Source organism: Sturnira hondurensis, unplaced genomic scaffold (assembly GCF_014824575.4).
Source record: "Sturnira hondurensis isolate 20B ecotype Veracruz unplaced genomic scaffold, ASM1482457v3 Scaffold0006496, whole genome shotgun sequence".
Lineage (NCBI taxonomy): Eukaryota > Metazoa > Chordata > Mammalia > Chiroptera > Phyllostomidae > Sturnira > Sturnira hondurensis.
Window position 1 is genome coordinate 5,208,047 of NW_028079127.1, and position 21,340 is coordinate 5,229,386.

General features: G+C 49.1%; 1 protein-coding gene across 3 annotated transcripts in view; it reads left to right on the forward strand.

The window, feature by feature from the left end:
• Positions 1-21,340, forward strand: part of LDB3 (LIM domain binding 3) — a 62,524-nt gene that overhangs the window by 30,040 nt on the left and 11,144 nt on the right. For 2 of the 3 annotated variants that reach the window (XM_037049374.1, XM_037049375.1), the window contains 4 exons: positions 7,981-8,114; positions 16,659-17,100; positions 18,272-18,452; positions 19,023-19,143. In XM_037049374.1, the coding sequence (XP_036905269.1) occupies positions 7,981-8,114; positions 16,659-17,100; positions 18,272-18,452; positions 19,023-19,143 (878 nt within the window). Of the gene's footprint in view, positions 1-4,751; positions 4,953-7,980; positions 8,115-16,658; positions 17,101-18,271; positions 18,453-19,022; positions 19,144-21,340 lie in introns of all 3 variants that reach the window. The other variant, XM_037049378.1, reaches the window with a different exon arrangement.

Consider the following 21,340-nt stretch of genomic DNA (forward strand, 5'->3'; position numbering starts at 1 on the left):
CTGGGCAGGCTCATGGTCTCCCCACACTCCTGTCTATCCATCAGCCTGGCCACTGATTGCAGAAACCACTGGCTGAGAACATGAGATCAACTGCACTTAGCAAATAAAGGCAGATGCTGAGGCCCATCCTTCAGGACCCCCCTGACACTCCTGTGACGGACTGGGCCAAAGCCTTGCTTCCACTCCTGCTGCCTGGGCACACATTTCCTTTCTTTCTCTAGGGATCTTGGCAATCCCATCTGGAAAAGCTGGTCAGGGAGACTGCTCTATCCAGTTCACCACCCTGAGATACTCTCCAAAGCCCCCTGGCAGCCTGTTCCATTTTGGCCTCCATTTCTTCTTGTCTCTAGCAGTCTGACTCCAGGGTTAGGCTAAGGCCAGACACAGCAAGCTTGCTGATGGACCAACAGAGGAGATGGCGGTACGTGTTCCTGTCTCCATCTAGGCATTCTGGAGCATACCCATATTTAGCCAAGCTTTCATCAAGGAAATTTGAAGGCCCAATGATGGATTGTGGGGCTGGGGCCTGCCAGGCAGAGAGAGGTCCCGGGCAGTGGGTGTCCTGAGGCTAACAGAGGACCTGAGTCAATCCGTCAGAACTGGTGGCCTTGCAGTTTCCTGTCCCCAATTCCCCGGCTGGCTGCCAAAGCCCTCTTGAAGCTCTGGAAGGCTCTCATTTGCTTTCCAGCCTGCCTGGTGCCTCCCAGTGACCCCAGGCCTCTGCATGCAGCCCTCCAGAGTAAACAGGAAAGATGTCCTCATTCAGCATTCCATGCCCATGGAGCTGATGTGGCTGCGACTGACCATGATGCAAAGTTGCTCATGTGAGGTCCAGAGACAGGGAGTGCCCTTCTGACTGGAGGGTCAGAGAAGGCTTCCTGGAAGAAGGGGTTTGTGTGTCTGATCCTCAAGAACAGTTAGGATCAGGGTATGAGTGATTAGGGAAGGCTAGACAGTACTCTAAGCAGAGGAAGCAGAGGTGCTGATGAGAAGAAGGGTGTCCCAGGGGCGAAACCTGAGTAAATAATTTTGGCTGGAATAGAGGAAATACAGAGGATGTTTTGATTAATAGTGGTCCAAAATGAGAATGCCAGGCTATGGGACTTTGACTGTATTCTGCAGGCAATGTGGAATAGTGAAGATTTCAGGGCACCATTCACACAGCAGCCTGTGAGGATTGCTGTCCACTCTGCCCAAGGTGTGTCATTCGCATAGACTACAATGTCAACAGGGCCCCTGGAGTTGTGCAGTGCAGCAGCCTGGCTGCAGAGCAACCTGGTCAGGGCTGCTCTGAGCAATAGTCAGCGATCAGGCTGCAAGATGCAATGCCAACAAGGTGGGTGGCAGCATAAATACTTTAAAGACAAACCACCTGACTGGTGTTCTGTCATCATCCGATCGATAGAGATCTTCATGTTACATTCTCTTAACTCATACAAATAGCATCATCACCCCAATAATCAAACCCTCCCCCAGTACCATCAATCACAACACCTCCATCATCAATACTTCCAACCTGAGCCCAATAACCACAAACTCCAAGACCCAGCACCACCACCGTACCATCCCATTCCTTCCATACATAACATCATCGTCATAGGTAAAGGCATCATCCAAAGGCCACCACAACATAACACAGGGTTGGCATGCTCCACCTTAATGCCAACTGGGTTGAGAGACAAGATGAGATGAAAAGGGGACTGTAGCCAGGCTGTATTTCTCCTCTGGCCACACCCTCCCCATGGAGCCATGAGCAGTTGAATATAGTTGGTTTGCTTTGGTTTTTGTTAGACATTTAAAGTGAACTGTGACTGAGGTTGGAGGTAGCTATAGCACCCTAAATTAGGCTGGAGTGATTTCCTGGGTACTGTCTTTAGTACTGAAGCCAGGGCCATGCTTGCTCACTGAGACACCCACTTGGGGGGTTTAGGAGGTCATGAAACTTTGGGCAACAATTAACCTGGATGAGACCCTTCAGGATATTCTACTTTGCTTCCCTTAGCTTTCTTAGGCCCCCGTTGCTTGGTGTCTGTAGACAGTGGTCCTAGATAGGATACCACTCAGCAAGAACCCCAAGCAGCAGGCAGATGTGCATGCCTTTTGTCCTAGCCCTGTGGAAGATCACGAATTTTCCTAGGGCCCACCTCACTCCCAGAATCGGGGTCTATTTGGAGCTATGTCTAGGGAGAACACAAGGTAAGTTGGTCTGACAGGAAATTGGAGAAAAGGGAACAGGAAAAGTCAACTTTCTATTTGTCCAACGGAATACTGTCCCTAGCCCAGACATTTTCATCGCTCCTGTCCTGGGTGGTGTCCTCAGTTTCCAGAAGCCCACTGGAAGCATATAACGCAGTCAGGGAGAAACAGATAAAGGAGGCTGGGTGTCCTATGTCACCCTGGGCTTTCCCAGGCTGTACTTGTCCATGCTGTGAGGAGGGTCTAGCAGCCAGTTCAGAAATATGGCTTCAGGAACTGCAGCTACTTCTCTGATGCAGCTGCTTCACAGAAATAGCTTCCAGAAGCCTTGGTCTTTCACAGAGGATGGGTGAGTGGCTTCATGGAAAGGCCAGGGCTGGGCACCGCCAGAGGCCTGAGAACTGGGCTTTCTGAGGCCTCTTCTCTGAACTACTAAGCTAGGAAAGGGCTGGTAAGGATACGGCTACTGCCCTTGTCCATCATGGGTACTTCTCACACAGTCACAGAGAAGAATAGTGCTCCCTCCCATGGGTCAGTCATCGTGTGGCCTTGCCACTTCTCCAGCTCTCTTCTTTCTCAACCCACTCACGTTATTTCGTGACTTTCTCTGCCACACACCATTGGATGGAGGAGATCGATTTGATGGTGCTTTGGTAAACAGCTCACAGCCCTCTGGCATTCCTTTGCAGCAAGGTCTCTGAAGCACTCTCCTACTCCAGGTGTGATACATGGACCAGCAGCATCAGCATTACCCAGGAGCTTGTTACAAACACAGACTCTTAGCCTTGCCCAGACCTACTGAAGTAGAAGCTACATTTGAACAAGATACCCAGGCAATTCACCCAGGCAATTCAACAAGTGTTGCAGTGAGGTTTTTGGCAGTTGGTTGAGGTTTTAGCAGACTCAGTCTTTCTGGAAGTCAGGTTCCTTGCCTGTAAAAATGAGAATCTTTATATCCATCTCCCAGCAAGGTTGAAAGGATCAAATGGAGTAATGCTTACCTGGCTGTTTGCACAAAGCCCGGCACAGGGTAAGCACTCACAGAGGGAAGACTATTATTCTAATTCTTTCCAGTAAGTATAGTGCCTTTTGTGGGAGAAGATTCTCCTTGCCTTACTTACTCTGGGCAGAAGTTTCTTTCTTCCTCCATGAGGCTACACTTGGGGTACTAGGTAAGGCTTCAAATCCAAACGTCTCTTAGTCAGATCCTGCTGTCACTACCCCTGTGTCCTAGGAGCTTGAGCAATTGAACTCTCCACCTCCATTCCCTCATCAATTAAACAGAGTTGCTGACATCCACGTCACAGGGGGTTGTGAGGAACGACAGACATATGCCCAGCACACAGTACCAGGTTAATAAATGAATTGCACCCATGGGCACAGCCACCCCCACTAGCAGCAGTTGCCGCATCCTGTTGCTCTTGTAACAAGTACAAATCTTAATCCGATGACCCAGATAAGATAATGTGCATTTCTTTGCTCTCCTACAATTTAATTTGTATGCTCTGCCCTGTTCACAGGTGGCAGAAATCTAATCCCACCAATCCAGGCTCTGATGCTCCTCTCTTGCTTTGGAGTGGCCTTGGGGGAAGAGATGCTTACAGAATAGCGAGGCAGACAGGGTGGGGCACCTGGCACCTGGCCCTTGATCCTGGTGTACCTGTGCCAGCATCTGCGGGGATATCCCTATTCTGTCCGGTCACACTGGTCTACACTGGCACAGCAGTCCCTTCTCTTGTTCCCAATCACAGGGTCTTTCAGATGTGCAGGCACTGAGGGCCATGCCCACGACACTCTTGGGTATATGGGGAATCGTCTGTGGCTGCTAGTGCACATGATATAGCCCGGGGACCTTTGGGCTGACTTAGATCTGTCTGCCCCTGCACCATGGGCATAGAAGACCCTGGGGTTCTGCCATCTCTCTAGGGTTTACCCAGAAAGGGGGCACAGCTGCCTCTATTCTCAAATCCCCCAAGCCATGTTGTCCCCTTTACGGTCTAGATAACCTTCATCTGCCTGGCATGGCAGCTTCCATCCATTTTCCAAATGTAGTTACTACCTTGAGACTCTCACAGCCCAAAAGCCCAGGCTCTCACCACTCTAGAACCTAAGCCCTTGACCCTCAAATATCTGACTTTTGCTTTTCTCATTGTATCGTCTCTTCTCAAAGGCAAAGTGTGCCTCTCATTAAATGGAGAAGGATGAAGAAAAAAAAGGAAAACAGGATGAGGGGTGATAATTCAATCTACTTTTCCATCACACTGTGTTTTTTGTGATACATACTCAGAAAAATAGGGAGTACAAATAGGGGGCGGTTCTTACCAGGCTTGAGAATAATTTTGTCACTGTGATCCTCCTTGTGGTTTGAGGCCTTCCCTCTTGGGGTCCTGGGGGTTGGGGCTCTTTCCCTGAAGCTGGGTGGATGACTTCTGGAAGCTCATGCTCTGTTTGCAGTGTGAATGCTGCCTTCCACCCAGCCTGCCTCTGCTGCAGCCACCACTGCCACGCGGAAGGGGCCCCTTGACTTGTTGTCTTTCTCGGTCCCACCTCACCAGCACCCCTATTGAGCATGCTCCAGTGTGCACCAGCCAGGCCACCACCCCGCTGCTGCCTGCTTCTGCCCAGCTGCCTGCTTCTGCCCAGCCACCCACTGCTGCCTCTCCTAGCACAGCCTCGCCACCCTTGGCTGCAGCCACTGCCCACGCTACTACCGCCTCTGCCATGGCCCTTGCTTCAAGCCGTGCAGGAAGTCCAAGGTAATTGCCCCACAGGTGCTGGCCCTGGCCGTGGGGAAGGGAGGCAGGAAAGGTCTCACCCTGGGTCCATCTGTGAGCAGCTGTGCCTGGTCCTCAGAAAGGCCTAGCTAAAGTGGTTAGGAGCCCAAGGCCGCAAGGAAACCAAGGCTAGCACGGCTCGCTGCAGCAAGTGAAAGGGAGTGTACAGTCTGGCTGAGGACAGATTATGCGCTAGTGAGAGAGATAAAAATCACACACACACACACACACACACACAAGTTAGATAACAGACTGTGTGGAAGGTCTGTGTTCCTGGAACTGGGATTAGGGAGAATGAAAGTTGTCGCTATGGGCTGGGGAAGCTGAGGAAGGCTCCATGAAGGAAGGAGCATTGATCTGTTCAGAGAAGGCAGGTCAGATATTTAGCAACTAACTTGCCCTTGTCCCTTAGGCTCTCTTCTCTTGATGGAGAAGCATGCTAACTTCACACTGCAAACAGTGGGTTTGAAATCTCTGCTCCACCACTTACTGTCTATAATCTTCAGAAAGACTAGACTTCTCAGAACCTCAATTTCCTCACCTGTGAAGATGTTTAATGCAACATCTATTTTATAGGGTTAGGATAGAAAAAGTGTACATAAAATAGTCTCAGGCATTGCAATTTACTGCTTTCCAACCTGCCTTCCTGGGTACCCAGCAAAGGTGGGAGTTGGGGGGTGAGAGGGGTGTGGGCAGATGTGAGAAGGTGCTGGAGTCAGGCTGGCAGATCACTCTGGAAGTCAGGCTGTGTAACAGGCCAGGCTGACCCAGCTCTTTCTGGGTTGCATGGAGCTGTAAAATTGGTGTTAAGGTCAGAGCCAGATTTCTCAGTCTCCTACACTCCTCTTCCAGGGTTTGGCTGGAAAGGTCATGCCCCAGGACACATAGGTCCCTGTTGCAGCCTCAGGAGGAAGAAAGATGAGCAGAGTAGCCCACAGGCTTGTGGGCTCCAGCCCTTCCCCTGGGGCCATACAGTGACCCAGGTAGTACAGTGCCCAGCCTCTCCCCAGCCCAACTCAAGCCTCCAGGCTGAGCCCACTCCAGCCTACAGGGTTTGTTCTACCCAAGCTTCCAGGGACACTTAACAAGTGCTTCCCCTCTGCACACCAGAATTGCTTCAGGTAAGGACACAAAGAAGAAACTTAGAGGAGGGTAAAAAATGACCCTGTTGCTGAGTGGGAAGATGCCTCCCCCATTTGGATTGGGGAGCTCTAGATGCTGGGACTCTGCTCAAGAACAGGATTCAGCAGCTCATTCTGAGCCTCTGTCTCTCGGGGCCCTTGGCACTCCCTCAACAGGGCAGACCTTCCTTCAGTTTGTATTGCTAAGAGCCTGGGTGGAGGTTGCACAGGGACCTGAACCGCTCCTAGCTTCAGGCTGAAGCAGAAGGCATCAGGAGACCACACTCGGGGCCCACCTACCTTCCCTTCCTGCACAGGGGTGGGATGGACAGAGAGGGAGCAACTGGGAGGCAAAGGAACAGCCCTCCTCTGGCACATGGCTTCAGACTCTTGCTGGATATCTTAAACCATGGCTTCCTCCCACAACAACAATCCACGACACAGGACTCATGGCTCCTGGGTTGCTGGCAAAGCATCCTCCATTGGTGAGAATATCTGATTAAGACCCACTGACTTGGCCTTCTCCCACCACAGTGGAAGCTGGGTACCCTATGGAGACTGCCTTTTCCTCTTCCATTGACCCCCCTACTGGTCTGAACAGGTTGGTCAGAGATGAGCACGCAGGCCCAGGGCGGGGAGACAGTGGCCTCACTCAACCAGAAATATGGCAATGTGGCAAGGCAAGTCTGTACACCACCCAGGTCTAGGACTATGGCTGTCTGAAGCTCGTTCCACCTCCGCACTGTGTGAGGCAGCACCAATCAGGAGCCTGGCAGTGGATTCTTAGCTCAGAGCCACTGCCTTCCAGAGTCCTAGAAAGGTAGGTTCTGCCTTATCCTATGACTCTTCCCAGCATGATGCACAGGCCTTGAGCCTGTGCCAAATAGGCAGAAGGAAGGCAGGAAGCCATTGGCTGGTGAGGGGCAGTACATTTTCACGAACTCACTTCTCTAGCAACCCATTTCCCCTGGGTGTGGTCACATGGTCCCTGCTGGGATTTGAAAGATGTAGGGAGAGATGAGGGATGTGTTCTGTAAAGTGTTCATTAGTTTTAAATGGAAAAAAAATGGGGGCAGGATTCACAGACAAATGAAATTGGAAAACACTGGGTCAGACAAAGTAAAACAAGCTGCTTAACTCCAGAAGCTCTTGTAGCCTTCAGCTCTCCAAGAAGAGAGGCCAAATATAGCATTTCCTGAGGGCAACTAAATGGGACACATTCCCCCTTCCCCATCTCTTTAGTCCCAGGGGTCACAAGTAGGAAAAGGCTGCTCTAAGCCTCTTGGTGGCTAATCCAGTGGGAAGAGGGCAAGAACTATACATGGAAGAGAAGCATGTCAGGAGATGAGGCGGTCTCCTGGGTTCCCATGAGCCCTCCCTGGAGCCCTCTTGCCCAGAAAACTGAGACTTTACTTCTCCCTTAGTAACAACAGAAAGGGAGAGTGGGAGGAGGCCAAGGTCGAGGGGGTGGGACAGCTCTGACTACCCCCATCTCTCTCCTCTGTCCTGCCTCTGTTCCCTTCAGCCCTGGACCGGCCCTTGCAGTCTCTTCCCATGAGGGTGAAGGTTTTTCTCTGTACCCTCCTGTCCAGCTGGTGGCCTTCCTCCCTCTCTCTAAGGTGGTGACACCAGCAATAGGCTATATCTCTCTATGTGTCTCTGCTGCTTTAACCAAACTCACCAAGACTCAACACCCAAGGAACAGCTTCCTCCCCTCTAAGACCTCATGGTCTTTCCTCACAGCCTCTGGCAGCTGTCCCCGATCATCTCCATCAGGCTTCCTCTCCACAGAGGCTCCTGAAGATTGGAGAGCCAACCTGCCGTGGCTGCTAGCACCAAGACCTGGGTGGGGCTGTCTTGGCTGTTAACTCTTCCCCCCTTGGTTCCAGACCACAGGCCTCTGCTCACAGTACCACCTCTCCAGCACCTGCTGCACAAACATACACCGAAGCCCCAGCTGCCCCTGCACCCAAGCCTCGGGTGGTCACCACTGCCAGCATTCGGCCTTCTGTCTACCAGCCAGGTAAGAGGAAAGTAGAAGGGGAGATGGTCACACAGGGCATGGGTTCCAAGGGTCAATTCCAAGGCCACATACCCAAAAGGATGGTGGTCAGGGAGGCCCTGATAATGTGATTCAGACCTCCTTCCCCCAGTTGTGGGCCAGAATCCTATAGAGCCTGTCTTGGGCTCCTGGGAGACAGATGAGCAGTGCCAGGCAGGAATGGAGCCTCCCAGCTTTTAGGAAGAGGCTGTTCCTGCCTGGGGATTTTCAGGCTCAAGCGGAGGGAAGAGGATATAGAGAGAGGAGCTTGTTCCTCCAGGATTCTGAGTCTGGTTCAAACCAGCAGACAGGTAGCTATACAAAAAAATGACATGGGCTTTGGGCAGCCTTACTGTGTCATGGCGTGACCCTGGGCAAGCTGCTCAGCCTGGCTGGTCTTTGGTTTCCTCAGCTGAAGCAAGGTAACTGGAGCCATGGAAAGAATAGGTAAGGCAGCAGAATGGCCAGCACAGAGTCTGACAGTGGCTGAGCTCACTGGCGCTCTGTTCCATCACTCTGGTTCCCATTCCCTTCACTGCCTAGGACCCCCTTGCAGGGAAGAGGGCTCAGTCCATGACCCCCTTTTTCCTAGCCAAAGTTGGGCTTCCTCCCCAGAACCCCAGGGCAATTGTCAGGCTGTCTTGCACTGCCTCCCTTATCCTACTTATTCCTGTTTAACGAACCTAAGGTTCATTAATGAACCTAGGTATTTTCGTAGACTGCGGGAAGGTTCCATGTGCCCAAGTCTATTGGATGTGCCCACAGGAGGGCTCCTGACATCCAGGCCCTGACTGCTGATATCACCACCATTTATCCCCTGAGTCCCACTGGACTCTGACTCTGAATTCCAGGAGGGCAAAGCTATAGCTACTCAGCATAGGGAGTGAATAGGAACAAATGAATGAATGAATGCTGGTAAGAATCACAAATGTCCTCCCACTTGCAACAGGGAGTGGAGAGTGGGGAGAGAGGAGACAGTGAGCTGTGTGCTCTGGTGGCCGAACACACAGGGATAATGGATCATAAGGGTTCTTAGAGTGATATCCTCATGCCTATTCCATGCATGGGTCAGGTAGGAAATTAAGTGGGTACATGCTTTTCATTTAAAGCATTATACTTTCAACATATTTATTTTTATGGTCATCTTGACTTTATGGAAAACATTAACAATGTTCAACTTGTAGTAGTAATATAAACTGTTCTTTCCTCCCTAAATTATTATACACATATCATTTTTACATATGGTAAAACTCATGAAGTGAGGAAGTTAATGTCTTGTTTGGGAAAGAATGAGATAGCTAATTCTCAGGCAGGCAGGATTCTCCGTGTCAGGAAGGAGAGGGAGAGTTGGCCAAGCAGCCATGGGGTGAATAAAGGAAGAGCAAAGTCTGAACTCAGGAGCATGTCTTGTTAGAGAGCACGGAAGATCCCACTGTGGCTGGATATCAGGGAAGACAAGACAGGAGCTGAGTCAAGAAGGACCTTGCTTCCGGAGCTTGACTTGTATGGGGCACAGGCACAGGAGCCCCACCAGACCTTTGTTCACAGAACTCACTGAGACGACAGCCTTGAGTGTGGGCTGTAGAAAGGGCCTTATCATCAGATTCCCCTGCCAGGGCCTGCTCTACTATCTAGGGCAAAATACTTTATCCTCTGGTGGGCTTTGTTCATTTGGAAAATGGGTGTGATACTGTACACATCTCGTGTTCTGGGAATGAAAAGAACGACCAAGCGCAGAGCTGAGTACGCAAGAGGTGCGGTTCTCTGTGCCTTTAGAGGCGGGGGCACAATGTTCTGAAGCGGCTAGCACGGAGAGGGGGAACACCGGAGGGAGTAGGAAAAGGAGTTTGAAGGAGCGGCGGTGGGTGGAGGTAAGGCCCAGGATGGCATCTGTGTAGAACGCACGCGTGTCCCGGCCCGGCCCGGTAGGGCTCGGGTCCCAGGCGGGTCTTTCTGAGCACCTTCAAGAGCAGACCCGGGCTTCCGGGCCCACCGTGGCACGGAGTCTCCTCCGCTGGCCCGCCAGGGGGCGACAGGGCTCCAGGGCCCAGTACTGCCTGGCCCGCGCGGTGCCTCTTCTTCCCTCCTTATAGGCTCTGGCCCAAGCGGGTGAGACGTGCAGGAGCCCGGGGCCTCCACTGCGTTCCCAAGCCGGCAGACGTTAACTCATTCCTGCCGGGAGGGAAGGAGGCGGCCTGCCTCCACCCCTTCTCGTGGAGACCCTGCTGCCGGGTGTCACCCAGGGGTGGCTGGCAGGCGGCTCTGTGAGAAGCAGGGAATGTGGGCCTGATCCTCCTCCCCTCCTCTGCCCCTCCTCTGCTGACCCCCGGGAGGAGCGTCCCAACCCTGCCCCGAGGAAGCTCCCCGTGGGGACTCCTCCAGGAGGAGGGTGGTGTTCACAGCCCAGATCTTATTGCTGGCGCCCGGCAGGGGCGGCCGCTCCCCAGAGCACCTGGGGCCCGGGAGGGGTCTGGGCAGTGGCGCGGGCCAGGTCAACCTGTGGGCCCGGCGGAGGCTAGGCGCTCCTGGGAAACGGGGCCTGACCTGCAATGAGTCAGAAATCACCTTGTTTAATTACACATTCCTGAACCTGCGAGTGCGATAGGAGCCTTTTGAACTTGCCAATTAGAGATGAAATATCACCTTTTAATTTGCAAGGGCTGAATTCCGTCACGCAGAAATAGCAACAGCCGGAGGCTCAGTGATGGGATATCAGGTCTTTCCTGGCATGTTGGGGTGGTGCGGCCTGCGAGGCAGCCAGGCGCAGAGGGAAAGGGGCCGGGAAGCAGCTGCTCCCTGAGCCTTCTCCCTCCAGGAAGGAGGGGACATGATGGGGGAGGAGAGCTTCCAGGCAGTGCCTGGGGAAGGGAAGTTCCCCGGCTCTAAATATGTGAGCCCTGCTCAAGGAAGCTGCCAAAGTCAGGGCCAGATTTTGGCCTGCCTTTGACTGTTGTGAGGGTTTAGAAAACCGGGTTGGATTAAGGAGTCTGGGAGATGAGAAGGAGGGAAGATTTGGAAAGGGCTTGTTTTGCTGCCTCGGGAGTGGTTAAAGGGGGACGGGAGTGGGGGTGGTTAGGGGTGGTGGGAATCGGGTTTTAGTTCCACTGCCTGAGCTTCACTTTAGCCAGGTAGTTGACTAGGTCAGTGACTTTGAGGGAAGTCACTGAAGTTCTCCCAGCCTTTGTTCCTCATCTGTAAAATGGACTTGAAAATGTTATCTGCCTCATTGGATTATAGTGAGTGTTATATGAAATAATGCATATAAAGGGCCTGGCATGGGGAGGCAGTCAGTACTTGGTAGCTATTGTCAAATAAAAATTTATTTTCTAGTGGCCTCATTTTAAAGAAAAGTAAAGAGAAGCAGATGAAAATAATTTTATATTTATTTAATTATATTTTATTGATTATGCTATTATAGTTGTCCCAACCCCTTTGCTCCCCCTCTCCCCAGCACCCAGCACTCCCTCAGGCAATTCCCACACCATTGTTCACGTCCATGGATCACACACTTCCTATATTGTGCTTTACAACCCCATGGCTATTCCATAAGTCCCTATTTGTACTTCTTAATCCCCTCACCTCTTCACCCATTTCCCCACATGCTCTTCCCATCTGTCAACCATCAAAACGCTCTGCAGCATCCCTGATTTTATCTCTGTTCTTCCTGTTTGCTTAGCTTGTTTTTTAGTTTCAATTGCTAATAAATATGTATTTATTGCAATTTCTTTGTTCATAGTTTTGATCTTCTTTTTCTTAAATAAGTCCCTTTAACATTTCATATAATAATGACTTGGTGATGATGAACTCCTTTAGTTGTTTCTTGTCTGGGAAGCTCTTTATATGGCCTTCAAATCTAAATGATATCTCCACTGGCTAGAGCAATCATGGCTGTAGTTCCCTACATTACATGATTTGGAATATTTCTTGCCTATCCCTTCCAGCCTGCAAAATTTCTTTTGAGAAATCAGCTGACAATCTTAGGGGAACCCTGCTGTGGGTAACTAACTTCTTTTCTCTTGCTGCTTTTAAGATTCTCTCTTTAATCTTTGGCATTTTAATTTTGATGTGTCTTGGAGTGGACCTGTTTGCATCCATTTTGTTTGGAACTCTCTGCTTTCTGGACTTGCATGTTTCTTCCCTTCATCAAACTAGGGAAGTCTCCTTTCATTATTTTTTTAGGCAGATTTCCAATTTCTTGCTCCTTCTCTTTTCTTTCTGACACCCGATGATGTGAATGTTGGAATGCTTGAAGTTGCTCCATAGGCTGCTTACACTATCCTCATTTTTTTAATTCTTTTTTTAATTCTTATTCTGCTTTGTTGTTTTTTGCTTCCTTGTGTTCCAAATCATTGATTTGATTCTCGGCTTCATTCACTCTACAGTTGTTTGCCTGTAAATTGATCTTTATTTCAATTAGTGTATCCTTCATTTCTTACTGGATCTTTTTATGCCATTGAGGTCCTCCCTGAGTTCCTTGAGCATCCTTATAATTATTGTTTCAAACTCTGAATCTGACAAATTGCTTATCTCCATTTTTTAAGTTGTATTCCTGAACTTTTGATATGTTGTTTCATTTGGGCCATGTTTCTTTGTCTCCTTATTTTGGCAGCCTCCCTATTTTGTTTCTATGTACTAGGTAGAACTGCTATGACTCCCTTGGTAGCGTGGTCTAATGTGGGAGGTGTCCTGTAGGGTCCAGTGGCACAGCCTCCCCCAAACTGGGTACTCAAGGTGTGCCCTTTGTGTGGGCTGAGTGCACCCTTCTCTTGTAGTTAAGCCTTGATTTTTCTTAGCAGGCCAATGGGAGGGATTTATCTATGCCAGTCAGTTGCAAGGACTGTCTATGACCACTGACCACCAACCTCTGCCCTTTGTGGAGGATCAGCTGTGCAGGGGCAGGGTGGTAGTGCTCTGACCTGGTCTGTAGCTGTCCACTGGGTGTTCAGGCTCTGGGGTTTTCCTGGTGGTGCAGACCAAGGTCAGCCACACCTGTGTTCTGCCTGGGGCCACCCTGCATGAGCTATATAACACACTGAGATGGCTGCTACTTGTTCTGGGCTTGGAGCTTCCCAGAGGAAGCCAAACTGTGTATCTATGCTGATTGCTGCTACTGTGAGGCCTGGGGCCACTTAGGAAGAGGTATGGGGGGTGGGGCTCACTGAGTCTGGTTGTTGCGTGTTTGAGAAGGTTTAGGAAGTTGTGAAGCATGAGCCAAGAGCAGCCATTCTTATAGAAAAGTCACTGTGCACAGCTTGGGTAGGCCCATAAGTTGAGTGGGACTGAGCCTCAGGGTATCTCCAGGACAGGGCAAACAGTGTTAGCTAGGCTGATGGAGTCTCAGATATGGCACCCACCTGCCACCCATTTTCTGGCTCTATAACTTTATGGGGGGAGGGTTCAGAAAATGGACAATGGCCTCTGCCTGCTTTTCTGCCTGGGAGAAAGCTGTCCCCCAGCTCTTGCCTTGATGCCAGACACTTTATTTCCTCCCTGTATGTCACCGGTATCCTGGTGTTGGCACTCAGAGGGAGTGTGTCAGAGTAAATGGGGGTTCTTTAAAAAGAACTGCTTGAGACTCCAGAAGTTTCTTCCACTGACTCAATCCCTACTGATTTTTGCAACCAGAAGTTATGGGGACTTATCTTCCTGGCACTAGAACCCTAAGCTGGAGGGCCTGATGTGGGGCTGGGACTCCTCATTCCCGAGATATCCCTCCTGAAAATTTATCCACCACACATGCATGTGGGGCTAGCCTGTTCCACATCCCTGCCCCTCCTACCAGTGTGGATGGATGTGGTTTCTTTAATTCTGTAGTTGTCAGACTTCTATTTCACTTGATTTCTGATGGTTCTGAGTGATGGTTGTTCTATAGTTTAGTTGTAATTCTGATGTGGTTGTGTGAGGAGGTGAGTTATGTTTACCTAGGCTGCCATCATGATGAGAAGTCCTCTCTATTTTATTTCATTCGGTATATTCACAATATCATTTTAATACATAGCCAATATAAAAAATTATTATTGATATATTTTATGTTCTTTTCTTATACTAACTCTTTAAAATCTGGTGCTTATTTTACTCCGATAGCACTTCTCAGTTCAGACAAGCCACATTTCTAACTCTCAACAGCCATCTGGAACAGCACAGGATTAGAGCTTCTGTTTTAATCTCTTATAGCAGAGATCCCCCCACATTACAAAAAAGGAAACAAAATTTTGCATAGAACCCCATTATATATATAACAGAGGAGTGAGTCTGCTCTGAAGTTCTGCTGGAACATCTTTCTCCACATCCAGTCCCTGAGGCATTCTCCCCACCCGCTTTCCCCCCAGCACTTTGAGACTCTCTGCTCTGGGCACTTGGGAGCTATGCAGGGTTGTTATGGAGAGTGACAACACCTTGACTCTGGACTTTACAAATTTACAAAATGCATGCAGTATGTCACTCTAGTAGGTGCCCACTATTGCCTGAGAGGCAGTCAGGGAGTGTCATGTGTTCCACAACTGGTGAGTAGACTTAGTCTCAGGTTATCTAACTTCAGGGTGTCATGTCTCCCACTCCAGTCCTCCACATCTCACAGAATGGCTGGGCTGGGCTCCCTCAGGTGACCACCAGGCTATGAGATAAGCTAACGGTTCATCCAAATGAGATCCACCAGTCACTAATCTTCACCATCCTCAGTAATATTTAGTAACACACAAACTGCACCAGCTACTTAATCCTCGTAACACTGTAAGGTACTAAGAATTATTATTGCCATTTTTAGACAAGGAAATTCAGCCCCAGAAATGTTAAGGAAGTTGTCCAAGGGCACAGCCAGGATATAATAGAGCTGTGCTCCTGAAGGCTGTGCTACATGCCAGAGGATGGGACCTCTTCCATGTTGACAGTTACTCCACAATCACATGGTACACCAAGATTTTATGGAAATTGGATTTGTGTTCTTTACAGAGGTAGCTTGGGGTGATAGGATGATTTTAGAGACTCACTTTACCATGTACTGGCTCTATCTGAGCCTCAGTGACCTCAACTGCAAACAGGACTAACAAAGTTGATGTGTTCTGTGCTGTGTCTACTTCTTCAGTAAGTGGAAACAAGATTCTTTGAGGATGAAGCCAGCATTGCTCCCAGGTGGCTCCAGGGCAGGGTTGTGGAGGATTTTACCCCCTCAGCTTTCTATAACACAGGACTGGTCCTTCCCCACCCCCCATGCAGAAGTTTCCATGATACTCAGCTCTGAAGAGCCAGTCATCTGGGAGTAGAAGGTACAGAATTGGAACTGTGGACCACAAGCAAGTCAAGGTGGTCCAGGGGAAACAGGTGGGAGAGACCAGAGGCCAGGCCAGGCCAGGGCCTTTATCCCTGTGAAAGGCCTTACTTTGTAAGCTGGATCCTGGTGGGGGCTGCCTCAGTACCCCTCAGCAGGCTCAGGAATAGGGAGGAAGCTGCCCTGACATGCTCCCCAGGGTGGGAGAATGAAGCCTCTTTCCATAAGAGCAAACTGAATTGAGGTGATATCTGGAACCTTCCTCACTGGAAGAGGAGGCTGGCTGGCTGGACAGTGTATGCAGGATGAAGCTGGTTCCACACTGAGGGCAACAGAGCACTAAGATACCTGGGTTTTTGAGGGTCCAGGCTTCAGAGAGAGGGCTTTGGGTGAGTGGTTGCAATGCTCCTTTGTGCTGTCTTCCCAAAAAGGTTTTTAGCTCTCAGTGACCTGGAGGAGGAGGTCCCAGAACTGGGGCAGTGCACTGCACTTATACTCCGACTTTCTTGGTAGCCTCTATGGTCACTTGGACCCACTCTCACTTTCTACCAAAGTGATGTGGGAGAGCACAGGTGCCCCAAAGGCAGCTAAACCTAAGCTGTGTCACCTTAGCATCTCTGTCCCAGGCACCCTCTGAGTGACTCCTTTAAGACCATCACCCTTATCAAATCAAGATGGAATTTCCTCCAATACAAATCAAACTAAGGTATTTTTCAGGAAAATATTAGTAGCTAATCCTGAAACCCAAACCTGAAGTCCCTCTGCCCTGTCATCTACTTTGTCCCAAAGACTGGACTAGGTCCAAGTTCAGCAAATGCATGCAGCTGAGGCATTTCAGATGTCAAATCACAGGTCAGTGTGTACTTGAAGTATCTTCTAGTCAAGGCCAAGCTGACCCACTCCCATCCTCTTCTGGACCTAGACAGGAGCCTTGCCCAGCACCCTACCTCCACCCACTGCTTTCTGCAGGCCCCTAGCAGCCCAGGCCTGGCAAGTCCCCTGCAGCTGCAGATATTTATAGCTCTACCCCTTTCTCAACCTCATCCGGGCTCTGAGCTTCTGGGGGCTCTTATCTCCCTTGGCTCCAGTTGCAAATTCAAATCCAGGGCATCAAGAAGCTCAACTTTGTGTCTCTTAGGGCAAAAACTGGAACTATCCTACTCTAATGTTAAAGTTGCCTTTCTCTGGCTGGGGGTGGGGTTGTGGGAACTTGGGGGGAGTGAATTCCTGACACATTTTCTTTGGATCTTTTTGGTTTGCAGTGCCTGCATCTACCTACAGCCCACCTCCCGGGGCCAATTATAGTCCAACTCCCTACACCCCCTCCCCTGCTCCTGCCTATACCCCCTCCCCTGTTCCCACCTACTCCCCCTCCCCTGCCCCCACCTACTCCCCTTCTCCAGCACCAGCCTATACCCCATCACCTGCCCCAAGCTATAACCCTGCCTCATCTGTGGCCTATAGCGGGGGCCCTACTGAATCTGCCAGCCGCCCCCCTTGGATGACAGATGACAGCTTTTCTCAGAAGTTTGCCCCTGGCAAGAGTGCCACCTCCCTCAGTAAGCAGACTCTGCCTGGAGGGACCCCTGCCTACACCGAAGGTTCCCCAGTGTCCCCCCTTGCTAGGGGCACCTTCCAGAGGGCAGAGCGCTTCCCAGCCAGCAGCCGGACTCCACTTTGTGGCCACTGCAACAATGTCATACGGTATGGTCCAGCTGTGGCCCTATGTTGGGGTGATGGAAGGGTAGGGGTACGGGTTGCTTACCCACTGTCTGAGCCCTACGGTGGGGCTGGGGAGTGGGAGGGCAGGTATAGGGAGGAGACTGCGTGCAGGGCAGCCTCAGGCCCCTTTGGGTCAACATCTGGTCTGACCCTCTCTGAGCTTTATCCCTGTGTGACACACACTTCCCTGGGGAGTTGGGAGGATTCCATGAGGTAAATGGGTAAAGCTCCCAGTGTGCTGTCTTGTGCCAGGAACTTCCCCTTAGGCTAAGGCCTGGTTCTGGGAATGGCAGGTCTTATTGTTAGTAGGTTTATTGGGAGTGTTGCAAGCTGGCTGACAATGCTGGTTTTGACCCAGCTTTCCTTTAGGGTTGCTTCTGGGTCTTTCCACAGACAGGACTTTGGTGGGCATCTGCCACTATAATGAAAATTAGTCATTTCAAGCTTAGAAGCCAGGATGATGGGTGGTGCTTGTTTGAATATAGTATTTTACAGTATTTGTGTTTATAAGGGTGGTAAGCTTACATATCTATATGAAAAACATACTTTTATTTAAAAATAAAGTAACACATCTCAGAGAGGAATTAGAAAATTTGGAAAGGAAAATTAAAATATAAAACATTTCACAATAGTCACACTCTTCTGATTACTAAGGTGGAGCTGGACTCCCCAGGTCTGTGTTCTGGGTCTATCGTACTAGTCCTATGACCTTGAACAAATTACTGAACTTCTCTGTGCCTCAGTTTCCTTATCTGAAAATGGGTATCATAATTATAATTACTTCACAGGATTGTTGTGAGAATTAAATGAATAAATACAGATTTCTTCCTGATCAGTGCCTCAGCACCTCATACAGAATAAGCACTTAGTAAATGTTAGCTGTCAGCCCTGTGATCATTGCTCTTCCTGTTGTAATCATCAGTAGCCAGTTGAATAGATATTCCATAATATGTTTCATGTTTGAGTTGCTTCCCAGTTCTCTATTGTAACTAATATGGCAGGGAACATCTTTCTGCAAGGAGCTTTATCTGAATTTTACATTCTGTCATTAGAACAATCACAAAAGTCAGGGTTACTGGGTCAAATTATGGGCATTCTTGGGGATCTCAAGCTTTTGAGGCTGCCTTAGTAGGTGCTGTTCTCTGCTTCCCAGGGGCCCCTTTCTGGTAGCTATGGGGCGCTCCTGGCACCCAGAAGAGTTCAACTGTGCCTACTGCAAGTCCTCCCTGGCAGACGTGTGCTTTGTGGAGGAGCAGAGCAACGTTTACTGTGAGCGGTGTTATGAGCAGTTCTTTGCCCCAACCTGTGCCAAGTGCAACACCAAAATCATGGGGGTAAGTGGGCAGGCAGCATCCTTCTTCTCTGACCCTTGTCTTTTCCCATCCCCCAAGAAAGCTGAGAAGCTGCTGTTAACAGAGAGGGCCACTCCATTTCTATTTTGGAAGGAAGTTGGTTTGCCACCATGAACTAGGGAGCAAATGATCTTGAAGTGAGAGATGATTACATGCCTGGGCTACACAGCTTGACGTTGTGTTAGAGCTTCTGCAAAGCAAGTGATGGCTTCATAGCCTGACCTTATCATGCACCTGCGTGTAGCCTTGATCCTGGATACCCCTTTGGTACAATGGCAGTAACAAGCAGTGCCTTCCTTCCAGGTTTGATGGGAGTGTTAAGCATCACAGTTACATAAACACACTCAGAACCTGGCACCCAGCAAGTGCTGAATGAGTAGGAACCCCTCCTTTGAGAGCCTTTCCTTGGAGCATCCAAGGCCTGTTACCTGGGCTCTCCTGCCCTGCTCTCAGATGGGATGCTCTGGCATTGGCCAGGGTCTGGTGAGGAAGGCAAGCCCAGCTCCCCTGCCCCTGAACCTTTCTCTCCTGAACCAAGACTCTTTTCCTCAGGAAGTGATGCATGCCCTGAAACAGACGTGGCACACCACTTGCTTCATCTGTGCAGCCTGCAAGAAGCCCTTTGGGAACAGCCTCTTCCACATGGAAGATGGGGAGCCCTACTGTGAGAAAGGTAGGGCTGCTGAGCTGGTGGGAGGCCTTCCACACCCGATTCCCTCACTTCCTGTCTAGGTCAATTTACATGAAACCATCAGGAGGCTCCAAATGGCAGAATCATGCCAATATTACACAAAGGAAGTTCATCAAACTATCTTCCCTGACCACTGCGTTGCAGCTTTTCCAGGGGCAGGATGGGGGTGGGTGGTTGGAAAAGTTGGGGAGGTAAGGAAGGAACTTATTTTTTATATATTCAGTCTCTATTCCCTTCCCTGCATCAAATATTTAGAACACAAACTGGCATCTTGTAGAGGTGTGGGAAACCTTTCAGATGATTTTGATTTGGAGACCAGAAAGTTCAGTCTGAAAAGGCTTTGGCTCTGGACTTTATCCTGGGTTCTCTTCCAGGCTCCACATCAAGGCTGACTTTGCGACCTTGAGTGAGTTACTGAACTTCTCTGAGCCTCACTTTTTGTGTCTGTAAAATGGGGAAACTAAACCCCTGCCTCACAGTAAAGATTAAGGCAGAGAAAGTGTATAAAGCATCAAATACTTGAAGTCCCTCTCCCTGCTCCTTTAGTGTTCCTTAAGGGTCCTGTAGTCTCCTTGCCTGAATTCAGAGTTTCTCTGCCTCCCAAAATGCTATATGTTATCTTAAAACTTGGGGGAAATTATCACAAATATTGAAGACAAATCATAGGGTGTCCAGGCTAACTAGCCCTTCACTCACTTATTTATTCACAGCCTGCTCCTTTTAGAAAAGGACTTGAGGCAGGTTCCAACAAAAGGTAATGTAGACATAAAGGTTGAGACAATAGAAATAGAAAATCAGTACTAAGTAGAAGAGAGAAAAGCAAGCATGCTGATTATGAAGACAAATAGAGTTGCAGTGACTGAGTAGCACATTTGAGGGCAGAAAGTAAGACAGAGTAAGTTAGTTTACTTTAAAATCAGAAAGGAGAAAACATTTCACTTCCTCAAGGGGAAAAGCAAAACAGAACAAAAAATTTCTGCCTGACAATAAATTATAAAAATAATTTCTTGGATTCTTGGATTCTCTTGTATGCTGATAAAGTCTCTTTCCAGCTCTGAAGTTAATTGAATGACTTAGTCACTTAATAACTGCGCCTCAGATTCCATATCTGTAAAAGAGAGAGGATAACACCTGTCTATTCTTATGAGCATGTGATGATTACTGGTATTAAAAAAAGTGCTATTTTTCCAATGTGACTTGCTATTATCAATCAACTAAAAGTGTTGTAACTTTAATAATTTCAGATAAGTCATAATTTGTGTCTCAGGCTTGCAAAAGAATGATAGATTTCAACCATCACTGCTGCCCTTCTCCAGAGTAAGCCCTACCCCAAAGACTGATGGATATTTGGGTTGCTTTCACTTCTTGACTGTTGTGAACAGAGCTGCTATGAACATGGGTGGGCAAATATCTCCTCAAGATCCTGTTTTCAATTCTTTGGGGTATATACCCAGAGATAGAATTGCTGGGTCATATGATAGTTGCATTTTTTACTTTTTGAGGAACCTCCAACCTGTTTTCCCATTTTACATCCTACCAATAGTGCACAGAGTTCTAATTTCTCTACATTTTTTGCCCACACTTGTTATTTTCTGATTTTTTTTCTTTTGGCTAGCAATCATCCTAATGAGTGTGAGGTAGTACCTCTAGAAGGCACAGAATGATAGGACCAGGCTCAAACTTGGAAGAAGGCACAGAATGATAGGACCAGGCTCAAAAATATTTCAGTTGGCTTCAATGATGAGCTGACACTTTTACATACTATATCTTGCGTGTAAGAAAGACAGTTGGGAGAGAGACCCTTCCAGATTAGCCTGCATTGGAGCAGTGCCCTGGCCCTGCAGGGTATCATAATCACCCAGGGGAACTTTAAAGAGGTAGGGAACATAAACTCCCAAACCTACGTAAGTGAAATTTCATGGGGAGGGAGGTCCCCTCTCTCACCCAGGTGATGCCTATATTTAGTTAGGCTTGGAAATCCAAGTGTGGTCCCAGGACCAGCAGCTTTAACATCACCTGGGAACCTATTAGAAAGTATATCTTCCAGCATCACACCAGATCTATTGAATCAGAAACTCTGAGAGGTGGGGCCTGGCAATCTGTGTTTTTATGAATCCTCCAGATGATTCTAGCATTTGAGAATCACTGCTCTTGTAAAGTGCTAGGCCCTTTTTCAACA